At 42.7% G+C, this 23,269-nt stretch overlaps 1 protein-coding gene across 3 annotated transcripts in view; it reads left to right on the top strand.

The window, feature by feature from the left end:
• The window catches only part of EYA3 (EYA transcriptional coactivator and phosphatase 3), a 1,396,180-nt gene that overhangs the window by 1,300,192 nt on the left and 72,719 nt on the right, over positions 1 to 23,269 (top strand). For all 3 annotated transcript variants that reach the window (XM_044060112.1, XM_044060111.1, XM_044060110.1), the window contains one exon: positions 4,651 to 4,751. In XM_044060112.1, coding sequence (XP_043916047.1) covers positions 4,651 to 4,751 — 101 coding nt within the window. The remainder of the gene's footprint in view (positions 1 to 4,650; positions 4,752 to 23,269) is intronic.

Here is a 23,269-nt window from a genome sequence, read left to right as displayed (position 1 = left end):
CTGTGTAAAAGTGGGTACCAGTGCTGGTGTGGCCAGTCTGGTGCAATAAGGATAGTCTTTGGCCTGTCCTGTTTGATCTTGAGTAGCACTTTCGAAAGGAGGGGCAGAGGGGGAAAGGCATAGATTGAGTGGTTTTCCCATGTAAAGGATAGGGAATCCACTTTCCATGCTTGGCTGTGGGGAGTTCTGGTGCAAAATTTGCTCAATTGATGGTTTAGGGGGGAGCAAAGAGGTCCACCTCTGGAGTCCCCCATCTGTGGATAAAAAATTTGAATGAGTTGGGTTCCAGATTCCACTCATGTGAGTCCATTAGATTTCTGCTTAAGTCGTCTGCCAGTGAGTTTTGTTTGCCTAGCAGGAACTGAGCTTGCAGGTGCACTTGGTTGCTCAGTGCTGTGTTCCACAGAGCCATGACTAACCTGCTGAGTGGGCAGGAATGAGTTCTGCCCTGCTTATGTACCACATAACTGTGGTGTTGTCTGTCTTTATCAAGAGTAGTCCTGGAAGAATAAGGTATTTGAAGGCTCTCAGTGCATTCTGTACAGCCAACATTTCTTTTTGATTGATATGCAGGTGCATTTGTCCTGGGCTCCATTTACCTTGAATGCATATGCCTGCTATGTGAGCCCCCCATGCATAGTCTGATCCGTCTGTTGTCAGGGTTTGGGCGGCGGTGGGTTGAATGAACGGGAGTCCCTTGTTGTGGTTGCAGGCCTCTGCCAACCAAAGGGAACTCTGTCCTTAGGCAAGGAATGATAGGAATCACTGTTTCCAGGTCCTGAGAATGTTGACACCAGAGATTTTTTTAAGTACCATTGAAGTTTCCTCATATGTAGTCTTGGATATGGAATTAGGAGAGTGCATGAGGCCATGAACCCTAGGGATTGCAGTATTTTTCTTGCAGATAGCTGGGTTTGGGTGGCCAGTAGTTTTGAAGTAATTTGTCAAATAAATGTGCTTTTCTGGACTGAGGAATGCCATCTGGGAAGTTGTGTTCAAGCTTGCTCCCAGGAATACAATTTTCTGGCTGGGTACCAGATGAGATTTCTTTTTGTTGATGGTATACCTCGGAGAAGTTAGGAGTCTCTTTACAAATGCCAGGTGCTGAAGTAGCAATTCCTGACTGTCCACTTGAATCAGGCAATCGTCCAAGTATGGGTACATTTGCATGTTTCTCTGCCTGTAGTATGCAGTGGCTGGAGCCAGGCACTTTGTGAATATCCTGGGCGCAGTAGATAAGTCAAAGGGAAGTGCAGAGAACCGATAGTGCATAGAGCCTGCCCTGAAACTTAGATATTTCCTGCAAGATTCCCTTATGGGGATGTGTAGATAAGCTTCTTTTAAGTGTAGGGTGACCAGCCAGGAGTCCTTGGCTAGTAGGAAGCAGCTGTTGGAGTGTAAGCATTTTGGTACCACCAGGAAGGTGTTGAGAATGGACAGATCCAGAATAGGGCATCAAGAGTTCTCTTTTCTGGGCACCAGAAACTGTCTGGAGTAGAAACCGTGTCCCCTTTGCTCTGTTGGAACAGGTTGAGTACCCCTGATACTGCGCAGAAAAGTACTTGCTTTTGGGCCTCTGCCCACTGGTTTGGAGGAAGGTCTGGCAATCTGCTTGGGATTAGCAGTGAGTGGAAGTAGAATCAGTATACCTGGGATACAGTGTTTAAGACCCATCGGTCCTGGGTAATGTATTCCCAGTTTTTTGCATGCTGGGCAAATTTTTCTCCTAGAGGTGCAAGCACTTGGGCATGGCTGGGAAGGATGGAGGACAAGTCATTGTGAACTTTTTCCATAAGAGGGTGGTTTACCACTCCCTGTTTTTGAGGTGGGAGCACTCCATTGTTTAGATCTGTGCATACCCTGAGACTGTAGTCTTTGTGGTCTGCTGCCCTGGGTTTGGACTGAGAAGGCCTGGGAGGGACTAGAAAGGACCAATGTTTTGAAGACCAATGCCTACTGAATCTAGGTGGCTGTCCCTGTAAGAAGTCTTTAACAGTTTGCATAGGTTTAGTTTTTTTCCACCATCTTTTTAGGAACTACTACTGCTTTTGTGCCATACATTCTTGGTTTAAAGGAGCATCTAGTAATTTTGCTTTGACATGGTCTGGCAAGATTTGTTCCTTCAGCCAAGCATGACTTCTCAGAACAGACCCAGTGACAGCAGCCCTGCAAGATGCTTCTAAGGCATCCAAACCAACCTGCAAAATGTGTTTACTAACTTGGTTTGTAGAATGCATTAACTCTTGTAAATCTCTATTTTCTGCACAATCAGGAATCAACATTTTTTGTTTAATTTGTTCCATAATGTGCTGCTGGTACTTCAACATGTGAAACTGGCAATTTAAAGCCCTGATGACAAGAGTTGCAGAGGTATATACATTCTTACTCCATCTGTCTAAAGCCCTAGAATCCCTGTCCGAAGGGGTAGGGTTTTTGGCTATAGTAGCGTTAATACCTTTAGGTCCCTGGGAAATGGTCTCTGGATCCACAGTAGGATTTTAAAGAGAAGTTTGTGAGAGTCAGGTACTCTGTAGTAGCTGTCAAGCTTTCTAAGAGCTGGAGGTAAAGTATCAGGGGTAAGACTAGATTCCATGAAGATATCATCTACAATATCCAGGACGGGGTATAGCTAGAGGCCTGTGATGATGTAAGTCTAAAATTTCCCTGAGTCTCTTTTTGGACTGAGGGTAGTCCTGGCATTCCCAGCAGAAATGCTCTCTTAGGGTATGCAAGGTTTCACCAAAAGAAAAATCCTCTGGAGGGGATGCAGAGGGAATGGAATCCTTTGCATCTGAATCGTCATAGGTGGATAAGGGTATGTCCTGGTAATCAGAGGGGTCAGAGTCATCGGACTCATGGTCTGTAGAATCAGAAGGAAAATCAATGTTTTATCTTTTTTTGAGGGGGAAGGCTGGCTTCCCCTAATTAAAGTAATAAGGTCTTCAGCCATTCTAAGCATTTGTTTCTGAGGCACAGGAGGTTGAGAATGCACTTTGGTCGTCTGTTTACTAGGCGTAGTGCGAACTCTGGGCCTGAGAAATTCGGTAGTTTTAGTCAAAAATGAAGTAGACTGTTTAATACGAACATCAGAAGGTCTGAATACACCCTCAGAAGCTGGTCCTGCACAGCGGCTCCCGACCCATCCAAGGTAGTGACATCCGCAGGTTCCATAGTCGAAGAAGCATCTCGTGGCATACAGGACTCCGAATGGATCTCAGTAGAGGACTGCGAATCTGTAGAAGCAGGTATCGGGCTGCAAAAGCACCTCACTATGTACCGGCGGACTGGAAACTAGCTTAACGGAAGCGTCATCGGCAGTTTTGGACCTATGCAGTCTGTCTCTGTCTTTATCATTATGTTTTTTCAGAAGATCGGTAGTCGGATGGCTTAACAAAGCCATTTCGGACTATGGAGAACAAGAGCAAAAGAATTTAGTGACAAAGATAGCCAAACGATGAATAGTTTGGGCGTTGAACAAGGCACAAAACCGACAGCGAGGAGCATCGTGGTCTGGACCTAAACAGGTGACACAGTTTGTTTGTCTTTCGGCTTTTCCCAGTTAGGGGTTGCCACAGCGGAACTCCGGTCCGCTAATGATTGGCAGTAGAGTTTTACGCGCTGGCTTGCTGGGCCTAACGCACAACCTTCAACGAAGGAACGCCCATTCATGCATGTCGCCACACAGAAGATGCTCTAACTGAGAATCGAACGGGCAAGTAAGAATGAAAATCTCTGGGAGTTATTTTTCTGACATCAGTTAGAGCAAGAAAAAAGGATCCCCAATGGGGTACTTAGCTGTAGAAGACTTCAGGTTTGAAACTCAAAAAATTAACATTTCAGGTAGCAGCCGACCGGCACTTGCGAACTGCTTCTGCTTTGGGCCCTCACGCGGCAAGAAAGACTGATGTAAAGGCGACAGCATCCAATGCAGAAATCCCAAGACTCTGGTATTCGGGCCAACTGAGGGCTACCTGCAGGCAGATAACCCAAATGTGATGACTGTAACAGTGAAACACGAAGAGCATCACTCTACTCCTTGAGTTGGGGGGGGGGGTAACCTAACAGCTTAACTTCCAGCAGTAATCAGTACAGATTAGTCATTTTAAAGTCATTTTCTTTGTCATTCTGCTTGAATGTGCATCAGTTATTCAAAGGAATACCTGAAGGTGTACCAAAGAATCTTAACTTTTTTTTTTTTAAGGCTCCCTGTCAAAAAAATGTAATTTAGTGAGTACTCAGTTGTTTTTCCTCCACTTAGGGGGATCTAATGCATTCATGTGCTTTCTTTTTCCAAACAAGCAGCATTTCAAATGCTGCTTTCTGCTGTCCTAGCTTTTAAAGCTTATATTACTTGAATGCAGTCTGTGTAGAAATTGGCCCACTTGCCTGTTTTTCTAGAACTGTGATTTGTTTCTTTAAGACTGTAAAGTTTTAAGATCTCAAATAGCAAAGCAGAAGTGTAACCTGCATAATGTAATTGAATTAAAACTTTTTATGCTGAGAGCAAAGTGGTGTCATGTTAGCAAGTGAATAGATGGAGAGTTTGTAATTGTAAACGTTATGACTTGAAATAGCAAAGCTATAACCCTTAGAATGTCACAGTTAGTAAAAGTGTTTTATGCTGAGAGCTAAGCTCTACTGTCTTTGCAGGTAAAGAGAGCTGTTTTGAACGAATTGTAACACGGTTTGGAAAAAAGGTTACCTATGTAGTTATTGGAGATGGCCAAGATGAAGAATCTGCAGCTAAACAGGTATCGTGTAATCTGTTCTATATTCCTGTGTTAAGTCTTCAGTATTTGTAGTGCTGTATTTTTTCAGATCCGTGCATTACATGCTTAGAACAATTTTTACAACAAAATTGGGGGGGGGGGGGGTTTGTTTGTTAAAAGGATTATTAAAATGTGCAATGTTTGTAAATTGGTATGGTTAAGACGGAAATTAGGGTGCTGCTCAGAAAATGTGCCGATAGAGGTGGTACAGCTCCCTGTTGTCAGTGCCTAATGTTCTTCATGTTTCACTGTTGCAGTCATTACACTTTGGTTATCCTGCTGGCAGGCTACCCTCAGTCGGCCTGAATTCCAAAGTCTAGGTCCGGCGTCGGTTGCGGTCACCTCTTCCATGACGTCAGTGTGCCAGGGGTATAAAAGATGCAGCCGACTTCATTTTCTTCAGTCTTTCTTGCCGCGCAGTGCCCGAAGCTTAAGCAGTTCGCAAGTGCCAGTCAGCCAACTCTTGAGACTTTCATGTTCGAATTTCAGATCCGAAGTCTTCATTAAAAACTAAGTACCCCATTGGGGAAACTTTTTTCTTGCTCCAGACCGATGTCAAAGGAACAAAGTCTGCCTGATCATGTCAAAGCAAAATTATTAGATGCCCCATTACAGCATGATACTTTGTTTGGTGTTAAATCAGAAGAGGTGTTAAAGAAAATGGAGGACAAAGCTAAATCTATGCAAACGGTTAAGGATTTCTTGCAGGTTCAGCCTCCAAGATTTAGCAGACACTGGCCTACAAAGAATTGGTCCTTTCCAGTGACAGACCACAAAGGGGCAGATATAGACGCCCAAGAGGCAGATCCCAGCCCCAAGGCTCATACAGGTCTAAACAATGGGGTGCTTCTACCTCCAAAAATGGAGAAGACAAATCACAGCCATACAGGAAACAGTCTCAATGACTTCCCCTTGCCTGCACCAAGCACTTATAGTCTGGCAGCACATTTAGGGGGAAAACTAGCACTTTTTTCTCAAAACTGGTGCATATTAATCCAGGACAAATGGGTCCTAGACATAGTGTCACCGGGCTATAAGTTTCACTTCCATACCCTGCCACGGACAAACGGTTGGCCAGACCTGCCAAAAACATCAATGGGCAGAGGCACAAAAGCAAGTCTCATCCCTCATGGACATGAGAACCATTTAACTAGTACCAGAGCAAGAGCAGGGACAAGGATTTTATTCAAGACTGTTCTTGGTGCCAAGAAAGGACAAGACCTGGAGACCAATACTGGACCTATCTATTCTAAATACATTTCTGGATATACCAAAATTCAAAATGTTGACTCTACAGCAACTTCTGCCCATGCTGGGCAAGAAGGCTTGTCTTGTGACTTTAGACCTAAAAGAGGCATACCTGCATGTCCCAATCAGACAAACATGCAGAAGATACCTCAGATTCAAAGCAGGCTCAATGCATTACCAATTCTCTGCACTGCCCTTTGGCTTATCTACTGCACCCAGGTTTTTCAGAAAGTGCCTGGCACCAGTAATTGCATTCTGCAGGCAAAGAGGAATACAAATATATCCTTACTTGGACGACTGCCTCATTCAAGCAGAGAACAAGGACATTCTACTACAGCATCAGGCATTTGTAAAGAGATTTCTAACGGGCCTAAGGTACACAGTCAATGAAAAGAAATCAAAACTAGTACCCCCTCAAGAGATAATATTCCTGGGTGCAAGCTTAAATACAACTGCCCAGATGGCTTATCTCATGCCAGACAAAGGCAACTGACTACCTATTTCAACCTGTTGGCAACAAAGACCCAGTTATCTGCAAGACAAATTCTGCAGGCTTTGGGCTTTATGGCATCCTGCATTCTACTAATTCCATATGCAAGACTGCATATGAGGAAACTTCAATGGTACCTAAAAAGTGTTTGGACTCAACATTGCCACAGCCTGGAAACAATTATCCTCATTCCCTGCCTGCAACAGGAGTTTCGTTGGTGGGCAAAGGCTTGTCACCAGAACAAGGGACAGCCATTCACTTTACCCCCTGCCAGGCAGACATTAACAACGGACGCATCAGATTATGCCTGGGGGGCCCACATGGCAGGAAGATGTATTCAACGCACATGGTCCACAAACCAAATGCATCTTCATATCAACCAAAAAGAAATGCTAGTTGTTCAGAATGCCCTGACAGCCTTCAAGGACCTACTTCATCCGGGACAACTACTGATAGACAGACAACACCACGGTCATGTGGTATATAAACAAGCAGGGAGGCACTAATTCTTACTCCCTTTGCAGACTAGCCGTAACTTTGTGGGACACAGCGTTGACTTACCAAGTACATCTGCAGGCACAATTCCTGCCAGGAAAGATAAATACTCTGGCAGACGAACTAAGCAGAAACCTCATGGATCCCCATGAGTGGAAATTGGATCCACAAGTCTTCAGAATAATAACAAGGAAATGGGGATGCCCAGATTTAGATCTATTTGCCTCTCCTCACAGCTACCAAATAAAAAAATTCTGCACAAGGACTTATCACAGACAAGCATGGAAAGTGGACACCCTATCTTTCAGCTGGAAAAGCTTAGCAGTATATAGGTTCATAGGTTTATACTAGGCTATCTGCCCTAAGGCATTTATAAGCCTAGCCCAAATTTTTGTGGCTTACGCCACCCCTTATATGAAAAAATACTGTGCCCATTAGTTTGTTGTGCCTCTGTCCAGCAGTGACACAGAGATGATTCCCGGGGTAAACCTACGATCTCCCATCCACAGGTCTAGATTTCTCTTGAACAGAGTCAGCGAGGTGCTCTGCCTCACATGGACCGGGATTTTATTCCACAGCATAGGGAGTCTCTGAGTGATAAATCTATCCCTCCAGCACGCCCTATTTATATCCGTACTAAGGTTTAAGTCGCTTGCTCTAGTGGTTTTGGTGGATTTGGATTTTTGAGGTGGAGCATGTCCATTAATTCGGGTTGGACATGGCCTTGTATGTCAGGCACATGTCACCTCTGAGCAGACGGTATGCGACTGAATAGAGCTGGAGTTTCTTCAATCTGGCAGCATATGACAGATTTTGGAGTCCCTTTATCCTTTTGGTGAGGAACTTTTGGGGTCTCTCCAATTGCTGCAGATGTCTGGTGAGATACATCCCGAATGGGGCATTGTACTCGATCATTGGTCTGATAAGTGAAGAGTACAGGGAACAATGACCTCACTAGATCTGGATGTGAATCCCTTCATGATCAGGTGGGCAATGTAGAAGGTCTTTCTAACCACTTTAGCAATGTGAGTGTCAAAAGAAAGGCCACTGTCAACCTGGGTCCCCAGGTCCCTGATAACCTCTTCTGTGCTTAGTGGATTGCCACCTATATGGTAGCTTGGGGTTACCTTGTTTTTCCCGAAGGGTATGACTATACATTTTTGGCGTTTAACTTCAGGCCATGGCTCTGGCACCAGCTATCTGTTTCCGTGAGTCCCTTCTGAAGGATATCTGTGTCCGATGCACTTTCCACTATGGCGCCCAGTTTGCAGTCGTCTGCAAACTTTGTCAGCCAAAGTCCTCCCATGCTGGCCTGTACTTCTGAGAAGTAGATGCCAAACAATAGGGGGCCAAGGACCGAGCCCTGTGGGACACCACTTGTGACCGGCTTGGAGTCTGACACAGCGACAGCAACTCTAACCCTGTGGGTTCTGTCCTTAAGCCAGTTTGCAACCCATCTTGTGACATATGGGTTTACATTTAAGCTGGTAAGTTTTTCTACAATACCCGAGTGGGGTATTGTGTCGAAAGCCTTTGCAAGGTCAAGGTAGGCTGTATGGACTGCCTTTCCCTCATCAATGGCCTTGGTGACTGTTTCGAAGAAGTCCACCAAGTTCAAAAGGCATGATCTTCCCTTGACAAAGCCAAACTGGGTCGGGTCCAATGTCTGTAAGTCCCCTATATCTTTGTTTATGAGCTCCATTATGATCCTCTCCATAGCTTTGCACACTAGACTTGTTAAGCTTATGGGGCGGTAATTACCAGGGTCCGTGAGGCGCCTTTGTGGAGTGGGACCACAGTTGCCGCACGCCACTCCGTGGGCACGTATCCTGTGGTAAGGCTGAGATTAAACAGCTGCCTTATGTGCGGGGTTAATTCCTCATTTAGCTCGTGTAGCACACAGCCGGGGACACCATCCGTCCCATTGATGCTGTGTTTTAGCTTTAGAGAGAGCAGCTTTCACCTGCCTTTGAGATGTCCGGGAGGCTACACTCCGCTGGGATAGTTATCTCTCCTTTGGGGGGGAGAGGGGGTGAAGTTTGCACTGAATCTGTCTGCCAGTATGTTGGCAATGTCTGTGGGTTCAGTGATTTTTGTATCATTTTGGACTAATTCTGAGCATATCTGGGAGTTTCCACCCAGGTTCCTAACATAGCTGAAAAAGGCCTTATGATTGTCCTTTGAATCCATGGCAATTTTTCTCTCAAAATTGGCCTTAGTTGATTTTATGAGTGCTCGTATTTTTTTACTAATAATGATCAGGGTGACTTCCCTTTTATGGATTTTGTTCTATCATGTAATAGCTTTCTCCTCTTATTGTAAAGTTTGTTAATGGCTGGGGTCCACCAGACTGGACGGTTGCCCTTTGTGGAAAGAGTCTTGGTTTTATTTGGGATTGCCTGATCCATGCAGTCCTGGAGGTGTTCATAGAAGGCATTTGTAAGGGCTTCCGCAGCTTGGGTTGTGGTTTCCTCTGGCTCAGGGGCCTTGAAGGATACTACACCAGCCTTGAGTAGTGTGAAGTTTGCTTTAGAGAAGTTCTTCACTATGGTCTTTTTGTTTGGGGTGGGGGGATGTGGATTTCCAGTGAGATTAGTTTATGATCAGATCTCACCAATGAGGGATATACTTCGGTGTGGAGCATTTTGTCCCCATGTTTGTGACAATGAGATCTAGTATATTTTCTCCTCGTGGGAACAGTGACTAGCTGTTCCATGGCATTTGAATTTATGAACTCCAGGAACCGTTGGGCTAGAAAGTTAGGGCTTGAGTAATGTTCCCAGTCTATATTCGGTAGTTGAAGTCACCCAATATGATGGTGTTTGGAGATACATTTATACCCTCCAGTGTCTTCAGGAAGGCTGTGTGGGGTTCCTGAGTTTGAAAGGGTGGCCTGTAGCATGCTACAATTTGTAGAGCAGTTTTGCCTATGGTTAGTTGCACCTGGATGGTTTCCGAGTCTTCGTGCGTTGCCAACAACCTGGAGGTGTGGGTATCCTTTATGAATATGGATACACCCCCTACTTTTGTGGTGTGGTCCGGGTTTTGGGGCCGGAACGCATGATATGAGGTAAAACCTAATAGTGCCGGGGTGCTCTCAGGAGCCTTGAACCAGGTTTCAGTTACAGCACAGACATCGATGTTCTCCATACTGAGAAGGGCCTCGAGTGTGCATTTTGAGATTTAGACTTCTGGCATTGAGCAGCATTACCCTCAGTTTCTTCCCATTTTTGTTTTCTAGGGTGGTAGGTTTAGAATTTGAGCCTTGCCTAAAAAGGCACTATGGGGTGGCAAGAGCCTTAGCCAATATCCGAATCCCAGGGTGACAGGTGCAAGCCGTCCCTCAAGCAGCGTGGCTTGTCAAGCATGTCATCCCAGGCAGACACTGGATCCCCTTTGAATGACACCAGACATTAAGCCAATTGTTAAAGCTGATCATCTTGTCTCTATATTGTGGCATCATTCATGGTGAAGGAAGGATGCTGCTCAGGGTTAGGGTCATACCTGCCTGGGTTACATAATCAGAGAGCTCCTCTATGTCTCTTTTCATGTAGTCCAGGGAGGTACGTCTCAGGTCGTTCACACCAGCATGGACAATGACTGTGTCATATTTGTACTTGCCGTGGAGTGACCCGAGTGCTTGTGTTATGTGGCAGATTCTAGCGCCCGATAGGCAGCTTACTGTGACCCTCTCCTTGTTCAGCCTGGTGAGTGGGACGTCAGTGTGTCTGACTATGGAGTCACCTATGACAAGTATGTTTGGTGTTGTATTTGGCCTTAAGGGCTGTGACTGCTTTGTACACTGCTTTTGTGGTTTATGTGTTGCTTGTGGGGTGTCTTGAGGTAGCAGTTGTTTGGGTGTCTGCTTTGGAGGCCTCTGCTGTTTAGGTAAATTTTTACTCAGAGCCTCCGAGTATGTCTTTGTGTGTTTGTGTTTGATTCAGTGGAGTGGTATCATTATGTGAGGCTGGTTTTGTGGTGTGTGTAGTTGCCTTCTCCTCCTGTCTGGTCTTGCCAGTCCCGAGTTGAGAGAGCTCAGCCTCCAGTTTGGCTAAATAGCTGCATCTCTCGCAAGTATTTGTGTTATGTGGGAGGAGGAGAGGGTTGTCTGTGTACATGAGGCAGTTATAACATTGCCTCAAGATTCCCAGATTCACCAGCTGGACCGGAGAGAAGATTGGCAACTGACCTTTGGACATGCTAGAATAATATTGGGAAATCCTTAATTGAAATCAAGGGCCAGTGGGGAGTGAGGGTGTAGTGCTTTTAATTTTTAGTGCTGACTTATATAATTGCTTTAGTGAGCAAGTGCCAGGTAACTTGAGTGCAATGTGTTACAAGTAACTAAATGCAAAAACGACAAACAGTAACTTTCTTTAAAGTGAAACAAGGAAATAAGTACAGTAAGCAATGCAGATATCACTAGTGATCCACAGAAGCGCTGAGAAGTTGCGTATTAGGTGGAATTAGCTTCCAGGAAATAACAAGCAAACAAACAACAAGCATATAAACAAAGCTAGATTCAGCAGGCCTGGATCTAGTCTATGCTAGAGCAAACAAGGTGAACCAATTTCAGTAAGATACAGTTCAAATATTCAGGCACTATAAACCTTTAACCAGAAATTCCCAGCTCAGAAGGGCAGAGTCCAGCCTCTTCTCCCACAAGAGTGCAGACCACAAACCTTCTTAATGTAAAATAACTGGCCTGAAGCCCAAGTGCCTAAACCAGAACTAATACACTTGGACACTGGGCTCTCAATCAGCAGTTCCCAACTTAGAAGGATGAAAGCTACCTGTCCTGCCACCACAGTGCTTGCCACAAACCTTCCTAATGTAAAACAACTGGTCTGAAGCCCAAGTGCTTAATCCAAAAGACTTGAATGATAGCTACACTTTAATCAAGTTACAACCAAGCAGTAATAAATACCATTGAATACTTTAGAGAATGTCTGGATTAGTGCTCAAGTTACACAAACAAAGCTAGATCCAGCAGGCCCGAATCCAGTCTATGCCACAGCAAACAAGGCGCACCAACTTCAGTAAGAAACAGTTCAGATATGCATGCACTATAAGCCTTTAACCAGAAATTCCCAGCTCAGAAGGGCAGAGTCCAGCCTCTCCTCCCACAAGAGTGCAGACCACGAACCCTCTTAATGTAAAATAACTGGCTTGAAAGCCCAAGTGCTTAAACCAGAATTAATACACTTTTAGAATAACAGACACTGAGCCCTCAATCAGCAGTTCTCAACCTAGAAGGATGTAAGCTACCTGTTCTGCCACAACAGTGCAGACCACAAACCCTCCCAGTGCAAAACAACTAACTGGTCCGAAGCCCAAGTGTTTAAACCAAAAGGCTTAGAATGAGTTACACCAAGCAGTAATAAATACAATTGAGTATTTTAAGATGATGCAAAAGTAAAAAGAAGTAGGTAAAAACACAAGTACAGTAAAAGCAGATGAAATTTTTTTTTTTTTTTTTTTTTTCTGAACAAGTGCTGAGATCAAAGAAACAGATTTGAGTGCTGAAACTAGAAAACTGGCTAGTTATAAGAAAAAAAAACAAGCTAGAAGGCTTCCCTCAAACACAGAAGGGCCTGGGGGCTCAGAAGCCTACAAATAGTCTGTATCACTTAACAAGAAAGACAGGAAATAAGCTTAATTTTTTTTTTTTTTTTTTTTTTTCCCCCCAGATGCTCTCTTTGTACACAGTAGGAGTGCCTGAAATCAGAATATGATCTCACTGCACTCAGTTGAGTGAGCAAATGAGATGGGCCCAGAGGCAGGCTGAGGGGCGGGCAGTTTCAATGCCACTAAGATTAACACCAAAACAAAAACAGGGCGGGTGGGTAGGAATAACTGAAGAGCAGAATAACTTCAGTTAAAAATTCCTTCAACACTCCTTCATACACAGTTTAAATCAATTAAATACTGTATTTTAAAAAAAAGTGCAGATAAAAGGTACTTAAATTCTCTTATACGTCCAGTTGAATATAACCAAGTTCTTAGCTGGCCAAGCTGAAGTTTTAAAGCAGGAATTATTTCACATGCACCAGTTTAAATATGCAAGGACAGGAAATCAAAGAATGTGGCTACCCCCACACCTGTAATTACTAGCAAATAACAAAATTCAGCCAACACTAGCTTCAGTTCAAGTTACTGAATAGCAGAATACTTCAGTTAAAAATTCCTTCAACACTCCTTCATACACAGTTTAAATCAATTAAATATGCCTTTCCTCCACTGCCTCTCCTCCCCAAGGTACTCCTAAAGGTCAGACAAGAGAAGCCAAAGATGATATTGATTGCCCCAGACTGGCCCCGCCAAAACTGGTATCCAATCCTAAGGAACTTGTCTCAATGCCCAGCTTGGATCTTGCCTCAAATACCTCATCTACTATCCCAACAAAACAATCAGATCCTGCACAGCCAACTAAAGACCTTAAATTTGGCAGCATGGCGGATAATGTAGTGATACAAAACACACCTCTCACTAAAGCTGTAATGGATGTCACTTTGGAGGCTAGAAGGCCTAGTACCAGAAAATCATACACTGGCAAATGGAAGAGATTCTGTGCTTGGAACCAGGCATAAGGAATTGACACAGCTGTACCAAATATTCCTCAGATTTTGCAATACTTAACTGAGATGCTGGACAAAGGCCTATCCTTTTCATCAATTAGAATTCATGCCTCTGCCATTTCGGCTCATTACAATACAGAGCCACCATTCTTTTCTCATCCCTTGTTAAGGCAGTACCTCAGAGGAGCCAAAAACTTTAGGCCTCCAAGATCATCACCAGTACCAGCATGGGACCTCAATTATGTTTTGGAAAAAAACTCATCCTGCCTCCTTTTGAGCCAGCCGCTACAGCTGATATAAAGTATTTGTCTTGGAAAACAGCTCTGCTCCTAGCAGTAACCTCTGCAAGACGAGTCTCAGAGCTACAGGCACTCATGGCTGTGGAACCTTTTATCATTTTTTATCCAGACAGGGTTTCTCTGAGGACAAACCCAACATTTATGCCTAAAGGTAGTGTCCAGTGTGACCCTCAACCAAACTATTCATCTACCTACTTTTTATCCAAACCCACAGAATAAGGGGGAGAGAATTCTGCATTCTTTGGACATACACAGACAGCTACGCTTCTACTTGGACAGAACCAAAGCTTTCAGAAAGACAGAGCAACTACTAGTGGCATATGCTGCAAGATCACAAGGAAAGGCTCCTCCTCAAGGGAGTACCAACCAAAGACATTTTAGAGGCTGCTACCTGGAGTTCAGTGCACACCTTTACAAAGCACTATCATTTACCACTCTACTCTAAATCCAGGGCAGGCTTTGCCACTGCAGTTCTGCAGGGCCTCATAGCCGCTCCTAATGCTATTTAACTCCAGCCTCCCAACCATAGCTTTGGGATTCAACCCAAGTGTAATGACTGCAACAGTGAAACACGAAGAACATAGTACAGTTGTATACACTTACCATAAATGTAGATGTTCGAGTGTATTCACTGTTGCAGTCCAGGTTACCCACCCACCATCCCCCATATCTTTGCTGCAACTTATCTGCACGTCTCTAATCTATACAACCTATGTGGTGTATTTGCTTGTAGATGAAGGTACTATATATTTTGGTGCATGCATGTTTTATTGGCATATTTTTGGCCTACCCTTTTGGGGGCACCTGACATCTGGGGCAAGAAAAACTGAGGAAAATGGCGTCGGCTGCATCTTTTATACCCCTGTCGCACTGACATCAGGGAAGAGGCAACAGCAACCAACGCCGGACCTAGACTTTGGAATTCAGGCCGACTGAGTGTAGCCTGCCAGCAGGATAACCCAAGTATAATGACTGCAACAGTGAATACACTAAAACATCTACATTTATGGTAAGTGTACACAACTGTACTATTTGCTGATGCCACTGGAATTAAAAAGGAAAAAAAAACTTGTTGGACCTAGCATTTTCCAACCAGTGTTACTGCAGTCAGGAATTAATCTTTCCTTACACAAAGTGACCTCAGAATTAAAAATAATGAAGTACAGTGCACAGGATAGAATCCTAAGAATACGGTGGTTTTCTTTATTTTATTCTGTTAGCACAGGGTTGTCACTGCTGTGGTTTTCAGTTAATCAAGTAAAGGCACATGTTTTCTTGAATATTTAATGGTATGTCCATTCATATAAGCAGGCTTTATGGGATACTTGGTAAGTAAAGCTGCTTTCTGAAAAACACTTTTCATTGCAGTGCTGCTTTAAAACTGCAGTCATTGTTATTTGAGTGGATTTGTTGTGTGATGTTACACAAGTAGTAATTCCCAGCAGAAGAGTTACATTTGTGGCACTTGCGATAAACATTTTTATTGCAGTGTATACAGTTTAGCAAGTGTGCTTTTTTCATAGTTGCTGATGTGCTCTAGTGTAAGCACTCCCACGGTAATACCCTCTTATCTTTATCATGACATTCTCCTGTCTTCCTCCAGTGTTAGTTATATTTTAGATACTTTGGTATTTTATTTCCATACTACATTAATCATTTTGTAAAAAATAGCCTTCTCATTGTCTTGTGTCTTCTTTATAGTTTTAGACCATGCCATGTTTTTTTTCTTGAAAATGACCCTAAGTTTTAATGTGTTCATCAGTAATGCAAAAATGATCAGTAATCAAAAAAAATTGTTACAGTATCTTCAAAAGCAGACTGTTTCAGGACATAATACAAATTATTTGCTTAACACATGATTTGTTTTGTAAGCAAGATTAAAAAAAAATCAAAAGCACTGAGAGCTTCCAAGATGGCTGCACACTGATCAACAGCTTTGTTTTGGCTGTCCCAGTGTGAAAAAAAGAAACTAATAAATAAGGGATAGTAATTCTGCCAGATATAAATATGAACAAAGAAGAAATGTAAAGAACCTGAAAGGAAATAGACTAGAAAAGGTAGAGAAAACACTGGAAAAAAAATCCTACAGCTCTTCAGCAAAAAGCAGTTCAAGCTCCAGCTGTGGTACAAGAGACTGCTTCCAGTAATTTAGAGGGAAAAAAGTAAAATGTGCCCAGAGCTGATTAAAATAAATGAAACATTGAAGTGTTAACAACTCCAGTAACAAAATGCTGGAAAAAAAGAGAAGCTTTAAACAGCTATTCAGATGAACTGATAAAACTGCAAAAATCAGAGACTGAAATGAAAAAAAAAATGGCTGGATGACTTTGGGACTGCTCAAGAAGAGCTGTTTAAAAAATGGTAGAGTTATAGGATAGATCATGCAGAGAAAACATCGGATTTTCTGCTGTACCAAGGAAAAAACTGGAAGGAACAGACTGCTGATTTTATGAAGGCATAAATAAGCAAATGGACTGGTATTCCACAGCAGGATTTGTTAACTGAAATGACACATCATGTATAGCCTCCAAACCTGGCCATGAGAAGGCAGTGAGCACCAGTATTAAAGATGCAATCATACCAGCAGAAAGAGTGGATCATGACAAAACTGGCAGAAGGGCAAAATATTAAAATTGGAGAAAGTAGAGTGTTTCCGAAAAATGGTTATTCACTAAACACCAGACAGAATCCCAGCAAATGAAGGAATGTCAAGGGGAAGGTTTGAGATTCAAACTGCTGTCTTCAGAATACTTTTTCACGGGGGATCAAAGTAACTTTTTGATGAGAAATAGGCTAAGGAGAACATACAAAAATGTATCCAACAAAAAGTGAGCCATCAAACTGAAGGGGTCTCTACTGCTCATTCTTCTAATAATAAAGCTCATAGAGAGGGTCCTAAATGAAAGACCAACACTCTTAGAGTTTTTATTAGAATCTAGAACAGATGCTGCTATTAAAAGGAATAATTAGTCAAACATATAAAATATTGCAGGTTAACCATAAAAAAAAAGAGTCAATCAGGGAATGGTAGAAAGGATTGGGCAGAGAAATAAGCAACTAAATCTAGAAGATTTAGGATTTTTGCTTGAAAATGTTTAGATATTGTTTATACCCCAGGTAAACTCCAGATAATTTTTCCTGAGGTAGCCAGCAAATGTTGGAGATGTGATGGGGAAGAAAGCGGTAATTGGGAACATATTTTCTTGGAGTGTAATGAGTTGGCAGACTGATTCCCTGCAGACTACTCCTATTAGAGGTACTGGGTTAACAAACTGGTGTAACTAGGGAGATGATTTTTCTGAGCTATAGTACAGAATCAGAATTGCCTGGACATAGTAAGGCCTTGTTGAGTTTAAGGTGGCCTCCAAAAAGCAGTTACTAGAAAATGGAAATCAAAGTGTAAATCAACTGTACTAGAATTAGTGAATGTAGTAACAGAGATAAAACAACTGGAAATGGGATGTTTAGAAAAAAGGTAGGAGCAAATTACATAGGAAAAATGGGACTATGGGAAAAGTGTATACAGGGGAGGAAATGAGGTTTGAAAGAAGGCATGATTTGAATGAGCTGTGTAATGTTTGACAGTGGGTAGATTATAAATGATGTATAATGTTTGCAACTAAAATCATGCCAGTATTTGTGATGCAAAATGCTTGCACTACGGTTGTGTCAGTATGGTTTGTTTTCACTTATATAAATGTATGATTGCCCATGTCATAAGTGATAATTTAATTTCTTGTTTAAAAAATAAAGCTTGTAGAGAGTCTTTGCAAGTGAATCCTCTTTCCAGTGTTCCAAGGAAAAGCACTTTCAGGAGAGGCAGAAAAGCACAGGAGTTGACTAAAAGAATTGGAGGGACCTTGGACTTGAACCTGAGTCTGGAATTGGTAGATGGAGATGAATAAGAAGACCAGCAACACTGAAATTAATGAATAAATGGAAGTTTGTAAAGTATCAGTAACACCTACGAAATATGGTGGCTGAGGAAGATTGGACTTCTGTTGACTTTGTTGTACTTGTGGGGTGACTGAAAAGAATATACCCCACTTCGTGCCATTAATGTTTGTGAAGACACTAAAAGAAAATGTAACTAAGTAAAACATTCACAAGTACTTTTTTTCTCTCTTAGTTTTAAGAAATATAGGCACTCCATTGTAAAAAGAGGAAAAAGTTGAATAAAATCATGTCTAAGTTAATATGCTATAATCTTAGGCTGTTGGGTTGGGGTGTAAAAGTGCACTGATTAATAATATATGTAGAGGTGAGATGTTTTTTCTTAATTTTGCATAGGTGAATGTTTGGATTAATGCCCTTGGCATAAACTAACAAATATTTTGTGTAAACATGAGGGTTTTTAAAAACAAGAGAACACTGAATGTAATGAAACATTTTCCTTTAACAAAGTGTGAGTTGAGAAGTCTGCAACTGAGGGCAGCTGTACATCTTATGTTTCTGTGGAGACAAGCTGGTAGGTAATAAATCTTGAGAGTTTTGGACTTTTTTTTTTTGCTGAGAGAAATGTAAAACTAAAAGGTAAAAGGGCAAGTAGCTTAGTAAAAAATAAAGTTTGAAATTATTGGAAGTAAATAAGCAGTAGCCATTTTGCTGGTATCTAAACACTGTATAATTTAGTTTTATTTAAAGATAGCCAGTGCACTTAGTGCAAGTAGGCACACACAGGCTGCAATGTGTGCATTAGCATGGATAACCGTAACTGTAGGTTAGGTAATACCTGTGGGTGCAGCTGTCAGTTATTTGAAGATGTATGTAGTTTTCTATGTTTTAAGTTAACAAGTTATGGGGGTATTTGGGTAGGGTTTGGTTTTGTGATGGTTTTTATTAAAATAAAAATCTTGTAAAAAGTGACATAGGTTCAACTGGATATGACAAGAAATTGTATAAAGGATTATCCTGCCAAACATTAATGGGTGCATGTAACACAAAAACTGGAAATAAATATATACAAAAACTGTCAAACATAATGAGTGGGAGTAATAACTAGCATAATGGCTACACTGTCCATATTTTGGAATGTAAATGCCTCAGACATAGACAGAAAGGTAATAGTATTGAATTATATTAAGAAATGGAGTGCAGATAGCAAAGCTACAGGAGAGACATTTGAAAAGTGAGCATGTGAATTTGATAGAGAGAATTTCAGGATGGATATTCAGCAGAATAAAATGGACCCAGGTAAAGGAGTACGTATGCAAATTGGTGGAGGGGCTCCTGTAGGGAGAGGAAAGTAAACCTATATATTTTTTGTGTGTGAGTGATAAAGCTGCTCTCTGTTTTACCTGCTCCATTTTTTTCTGTTTTAAGAAATCTGTTTATGTGGTCTTGTTACACTCTGGCTCCAAACTAGCTATTCTACATTAGGAATGTGCTTTTCTGCACCCTTTTGGCAGAAGTGTGCTAATCTCACCTGTCGGAGTTGGGGGAAAGCTTATTGTGTACTTTCCTGATTGGTGGTTAGCTTTAAAACTTGTTTCTCTTTTCTCAAATTTAAGCCTTGCTTTTGCGAGGTGCTGTGCTTCATACAGTGGCAGTTAACAGCATTGTGTATAGACGCAAAAGCCTAAAAGCTTAGTTTTTCCCTAAACAGCTAACAGTGACAGTCTTTCAAGATTTTCTGCTGCTGTAGGAGCAATTTAGTTGCACAGGGAGCAGCATTGCCTTATTGAACAACCTTAGCCTATACAAAATGTAGGACTCTATTGTAGTCTCAGTGCTACCAGCACAGTTCTGTCAGATTAAGCCATTCCCTTCCTTAATAAAATGTACAGTAAGAGCCTGCTATCATGGATGGGCAGTTTCTCATCATCTCGTTGGCCAAGCCTGATAGACATGGGCATCCTGAGGCAATGTAGCAATTGTCTTATGTATACTGGCAACCACTTACTCCTGAAACATGCAGATACTTTATATGAGAGATGTAGTTACACTATGAAACTGGAGGTAAGACTTTCATGTAAGGAAAAATCGAATGCCAAACAGGTTGTCAGCATACACATACTTCCCACACTAAATAAGGGCACGACACACAAGCCCACATATGTGGGGGTACTCCCTAGTAATTTACCAAAAGATCAGAGGCCTCCCAAATGGAAACCACACACACACATACCAGTGTCTCAACAAATAAGCCCATAAGGCATAACCCCACAAAACCTAATGTATTGGTCAAGGTGACTCCACTGTGAAACACACGGATGTTCCCCTCTCCAGGTTGGAAAAGGAGTGGGTTACAGTTAGCTGCCTGTTAGTGCCAGAGTCCATCAAGTCACTCAAGCACTCCTGTCACTCAGATTCAAGTACCGGTATGACTCCCTCATAGTCCATGTGGGGGTGAATGAATTGAGATGTACCTCACTGAACTATATAAAGAGACACATGACTAAGTTCTCAGATTGTGTCACAGGCAGGTATTCGCCTAACCTTATGCAGCATTCTACCTTTTCCAAGGATGATGCCACAATACAAACAAAAAATGATTGACTTTAATAATTGGCTTAACTTCTGGTGTCATTCCAAGGGGATCAATCCACTGTCTTTCAACTTGGGAAGACACAGTTGACAGGCCATGCTGCTTTGCCAGAGATGGTCTGCACGTGTCTACTATAGGCTTTCATATACTGGCAAAGGCAGTAACCACCCCTTTTGTGTCTTTTTTTAGGCAGTGTCAAAACAACCAACCTCCCAAATCCTCGCTTAAGTAAACCCAAGGTACTGCTGCTTAATGCTAGGTGTCTAAACAAGAAACTGCACTCCCTGGAAGCACTTCTCACTTTGGAAGATGTTGATATCTGTGCAGTCAGACACATGGTTCAAAGACATGGAAAGCACCCCGGTCATGCAGGACTACAATGCCTTCCATAAGTTCTGACCACAAACTAAGTGTGAAAAAACCAAAGAAGGAGGTGTATCCATCTTCATTAAGAATACACCATGAGACTGGTAAAACAGTACGACTCTCTTGAGATACTCCATGTGCAATTAACTATAAACAAAGCCCCCTACCACATCATAGCTAGTTATAGGTCCTCCACCATAAAACATGATAAGCATACCTGGACTTCGAGTCACTTACCATACAGCTCAACACCTTACTCATGGATGATGCCATCGACTGGGAAACATACATGACCACAAACATGCTAGCTCAGAGATACTTGGACTTTCTCAGTTCAAATGCTGTGGAACAGCTAGTCAGCACACCCGCAAGAAGCTCAGATGTCCCGGACATATTGCTCACTAACGTGGGAGAGTATTGAAACCCCCCCCCCCCCCCATGTGATGTTCTCCCCGGTAAGATTGGACAACAGATCAGTCTTGTTTGATGTGATTATAAGACCAGATACCCCATCAAGCTCAAAAACCCTTATGGATTTTTCAAAGACAAATTATTTCCTACTTAACCGATGGTATAAGAAGTTGCAAAACCCCCTTCAAACACAGATAACAAGGACTCCTGTGCAAGGTGTACACCTATGCCCAGTATAACCACTTAAGCAGTTGTATAGAATCGGCTGTACCTGACCAGATTAAAGCCAGATCTTCCCAAAAAAAAGCCAGCCTTGTGGACCCCTAGTATAAACAGGCTGTATGACACGAGAAAAAAAAATAATATCCAAGAACAAGAGGGAACTGGCTCAGCAGAGGACAAAATCTCTCTCTAGCCGAAACAAACCGAGATCTTGTCAAGTCCCCCAAAGCTAATTACAAAGCAAAATTAGCCTCCCTAGCTAAGGGTAATCATAAGGTATTCTTTAACTATGTACAAAATCTAAAGGGGAATACCCAGCTATGCGCTGAACTGGTTATGATTGGCACCACCCATACTCAACCAGCGGTAATACCCAACCTGATAACTGGCAGATGTGGAATAACCCCCCTTATCCTGAGCGGTCATCCTCCAAGGTATACCTGCCACCATTCCTCATTCTGTTCTCTCAAGAGAGCAGGTCAACTTGGCACACTCCATGGCCAAAAACATGGCGTCAGTGGGACCAAACAACATCCCAGGTTGCCTTTTAAGCAACTTAAAACATGACCTGGCAGGTCCTCTTGGATCCCTGTTTAACTACCACCTGCAAACTGGCTATGTTCTAGCAGAATGGAGGACAGCAACAGTAATCCCCCATAAGCTTGATTAGTCTCATCTGCAAGGCCATGGAAAGAATCATTATGGACTTTATCCAAACTCTGGACCCAACTCAGTTTGGATTTGTTAAAAGTAGGTCATGCCTGTTAAACATGGCTGACTATGAGAAAGTCACCAGGCCCTGGACGAGGGAAAGACTGTGCATACCACCTATCTTGACCTAGCCAAAGCACTGACACAGTCCCCCACTCTGATATTCTAGAAAAGCTCTCCCAATTGGGAATTAACCCCTATATTACCAAATTGGTAGCCAAACTTGCTCACTGACAGGGCACATGTTGTCAAAGTGGGTATCTTCACCTCTAGCAAAAGACCAGTCACCAGTGGTGTACCACAAGGATGTTCATCGTGTTTCACTGTTGCAGTCATTACACTTGGGTTATCCTGCTGGCAGGCTACCCGCAGTCGGCCTGAATTCCAAAGTCCTGGTCCGGCATTGGTTGCTGTCGCCTCTTCCCTGACGTCAGTACGCCAGGGGTATAAAAGATGCAGCCGATGCCATTTTCTTCAGTCTTTCTTGCCACGCGGTGCCTGAAGCAAAAGCAGTTTGCAAGTGCCGGTCGGCCGACTCCTGAGATTTTCGAAATTGAATTTCAGATCCGAAGTCTTCAATAAAGCTAAGTACCCCATTGGGGAAACTTTATTCTTGCTCCAGACTGATGTTAGAAAAAGTTAACAATTGTATTTCTTGTGGGAAGCAGATACCTCATAAGGATTTTCATTCTTACTGTATTCCTTGCCTAAGCCCTGACCACGACGCTGCTAGTTGTCAGTTTTGTGCTAGATTTAACCAACGCACTATTAAGCGTCGGTACGATTTTGCATTTCATTACTTTGGCCGTAGGTTTAACTATATAATGTCGTCGGAACAGCCGACTACCGGAGTTCATAAAAAGTGCAAGGAAAAAGAAAAGGACAGGCATCCGAGGTCCAAAACCGACGAAGCCTCATCTAAACCAGTCGCCGGTTCTCAGTGAGGCGCTTTCGCAGCCCCTGACACCCGCTACCTCAGAGCCACAGGCCGCCTCCGATTCCCACGTGGAGACAGCTAGGCCTCTGGATACTCAAGGTATTGGGCCTTCGGAAACTAATCCCTCAGATGGGTCTGGAGCCGCTGAGCAGGCATCGGTTTCTGAGGGTGTTTTCAGACCTACACAGCTTCATATCAAACCAACTTCAGCATCCAAGACAAAAAAAAACCAAAAACAAAAAAAAAAAAAATTTAA

The sequence above is a fragment of the Protopterus annectens genome, chromosome 1.part2 (genome assembly GCF_019279795.1).
Source record: "Protopterus annectens isolate FY-2018-M chromosome 1.part2, PAN1.0, whole genome shotgun sequence".
Taxonomy (NCBI): Eukaryota; Metazoa; Chordata; order Ceratodontiformes; family Protopteridae; genus Protopterus; species Protopterus annectens.
The sequence above is the reverse complement of the archived record's forward strand: the minus strand, read 5'-3'. Positions and strand labels throughout refer to the sequence as shown.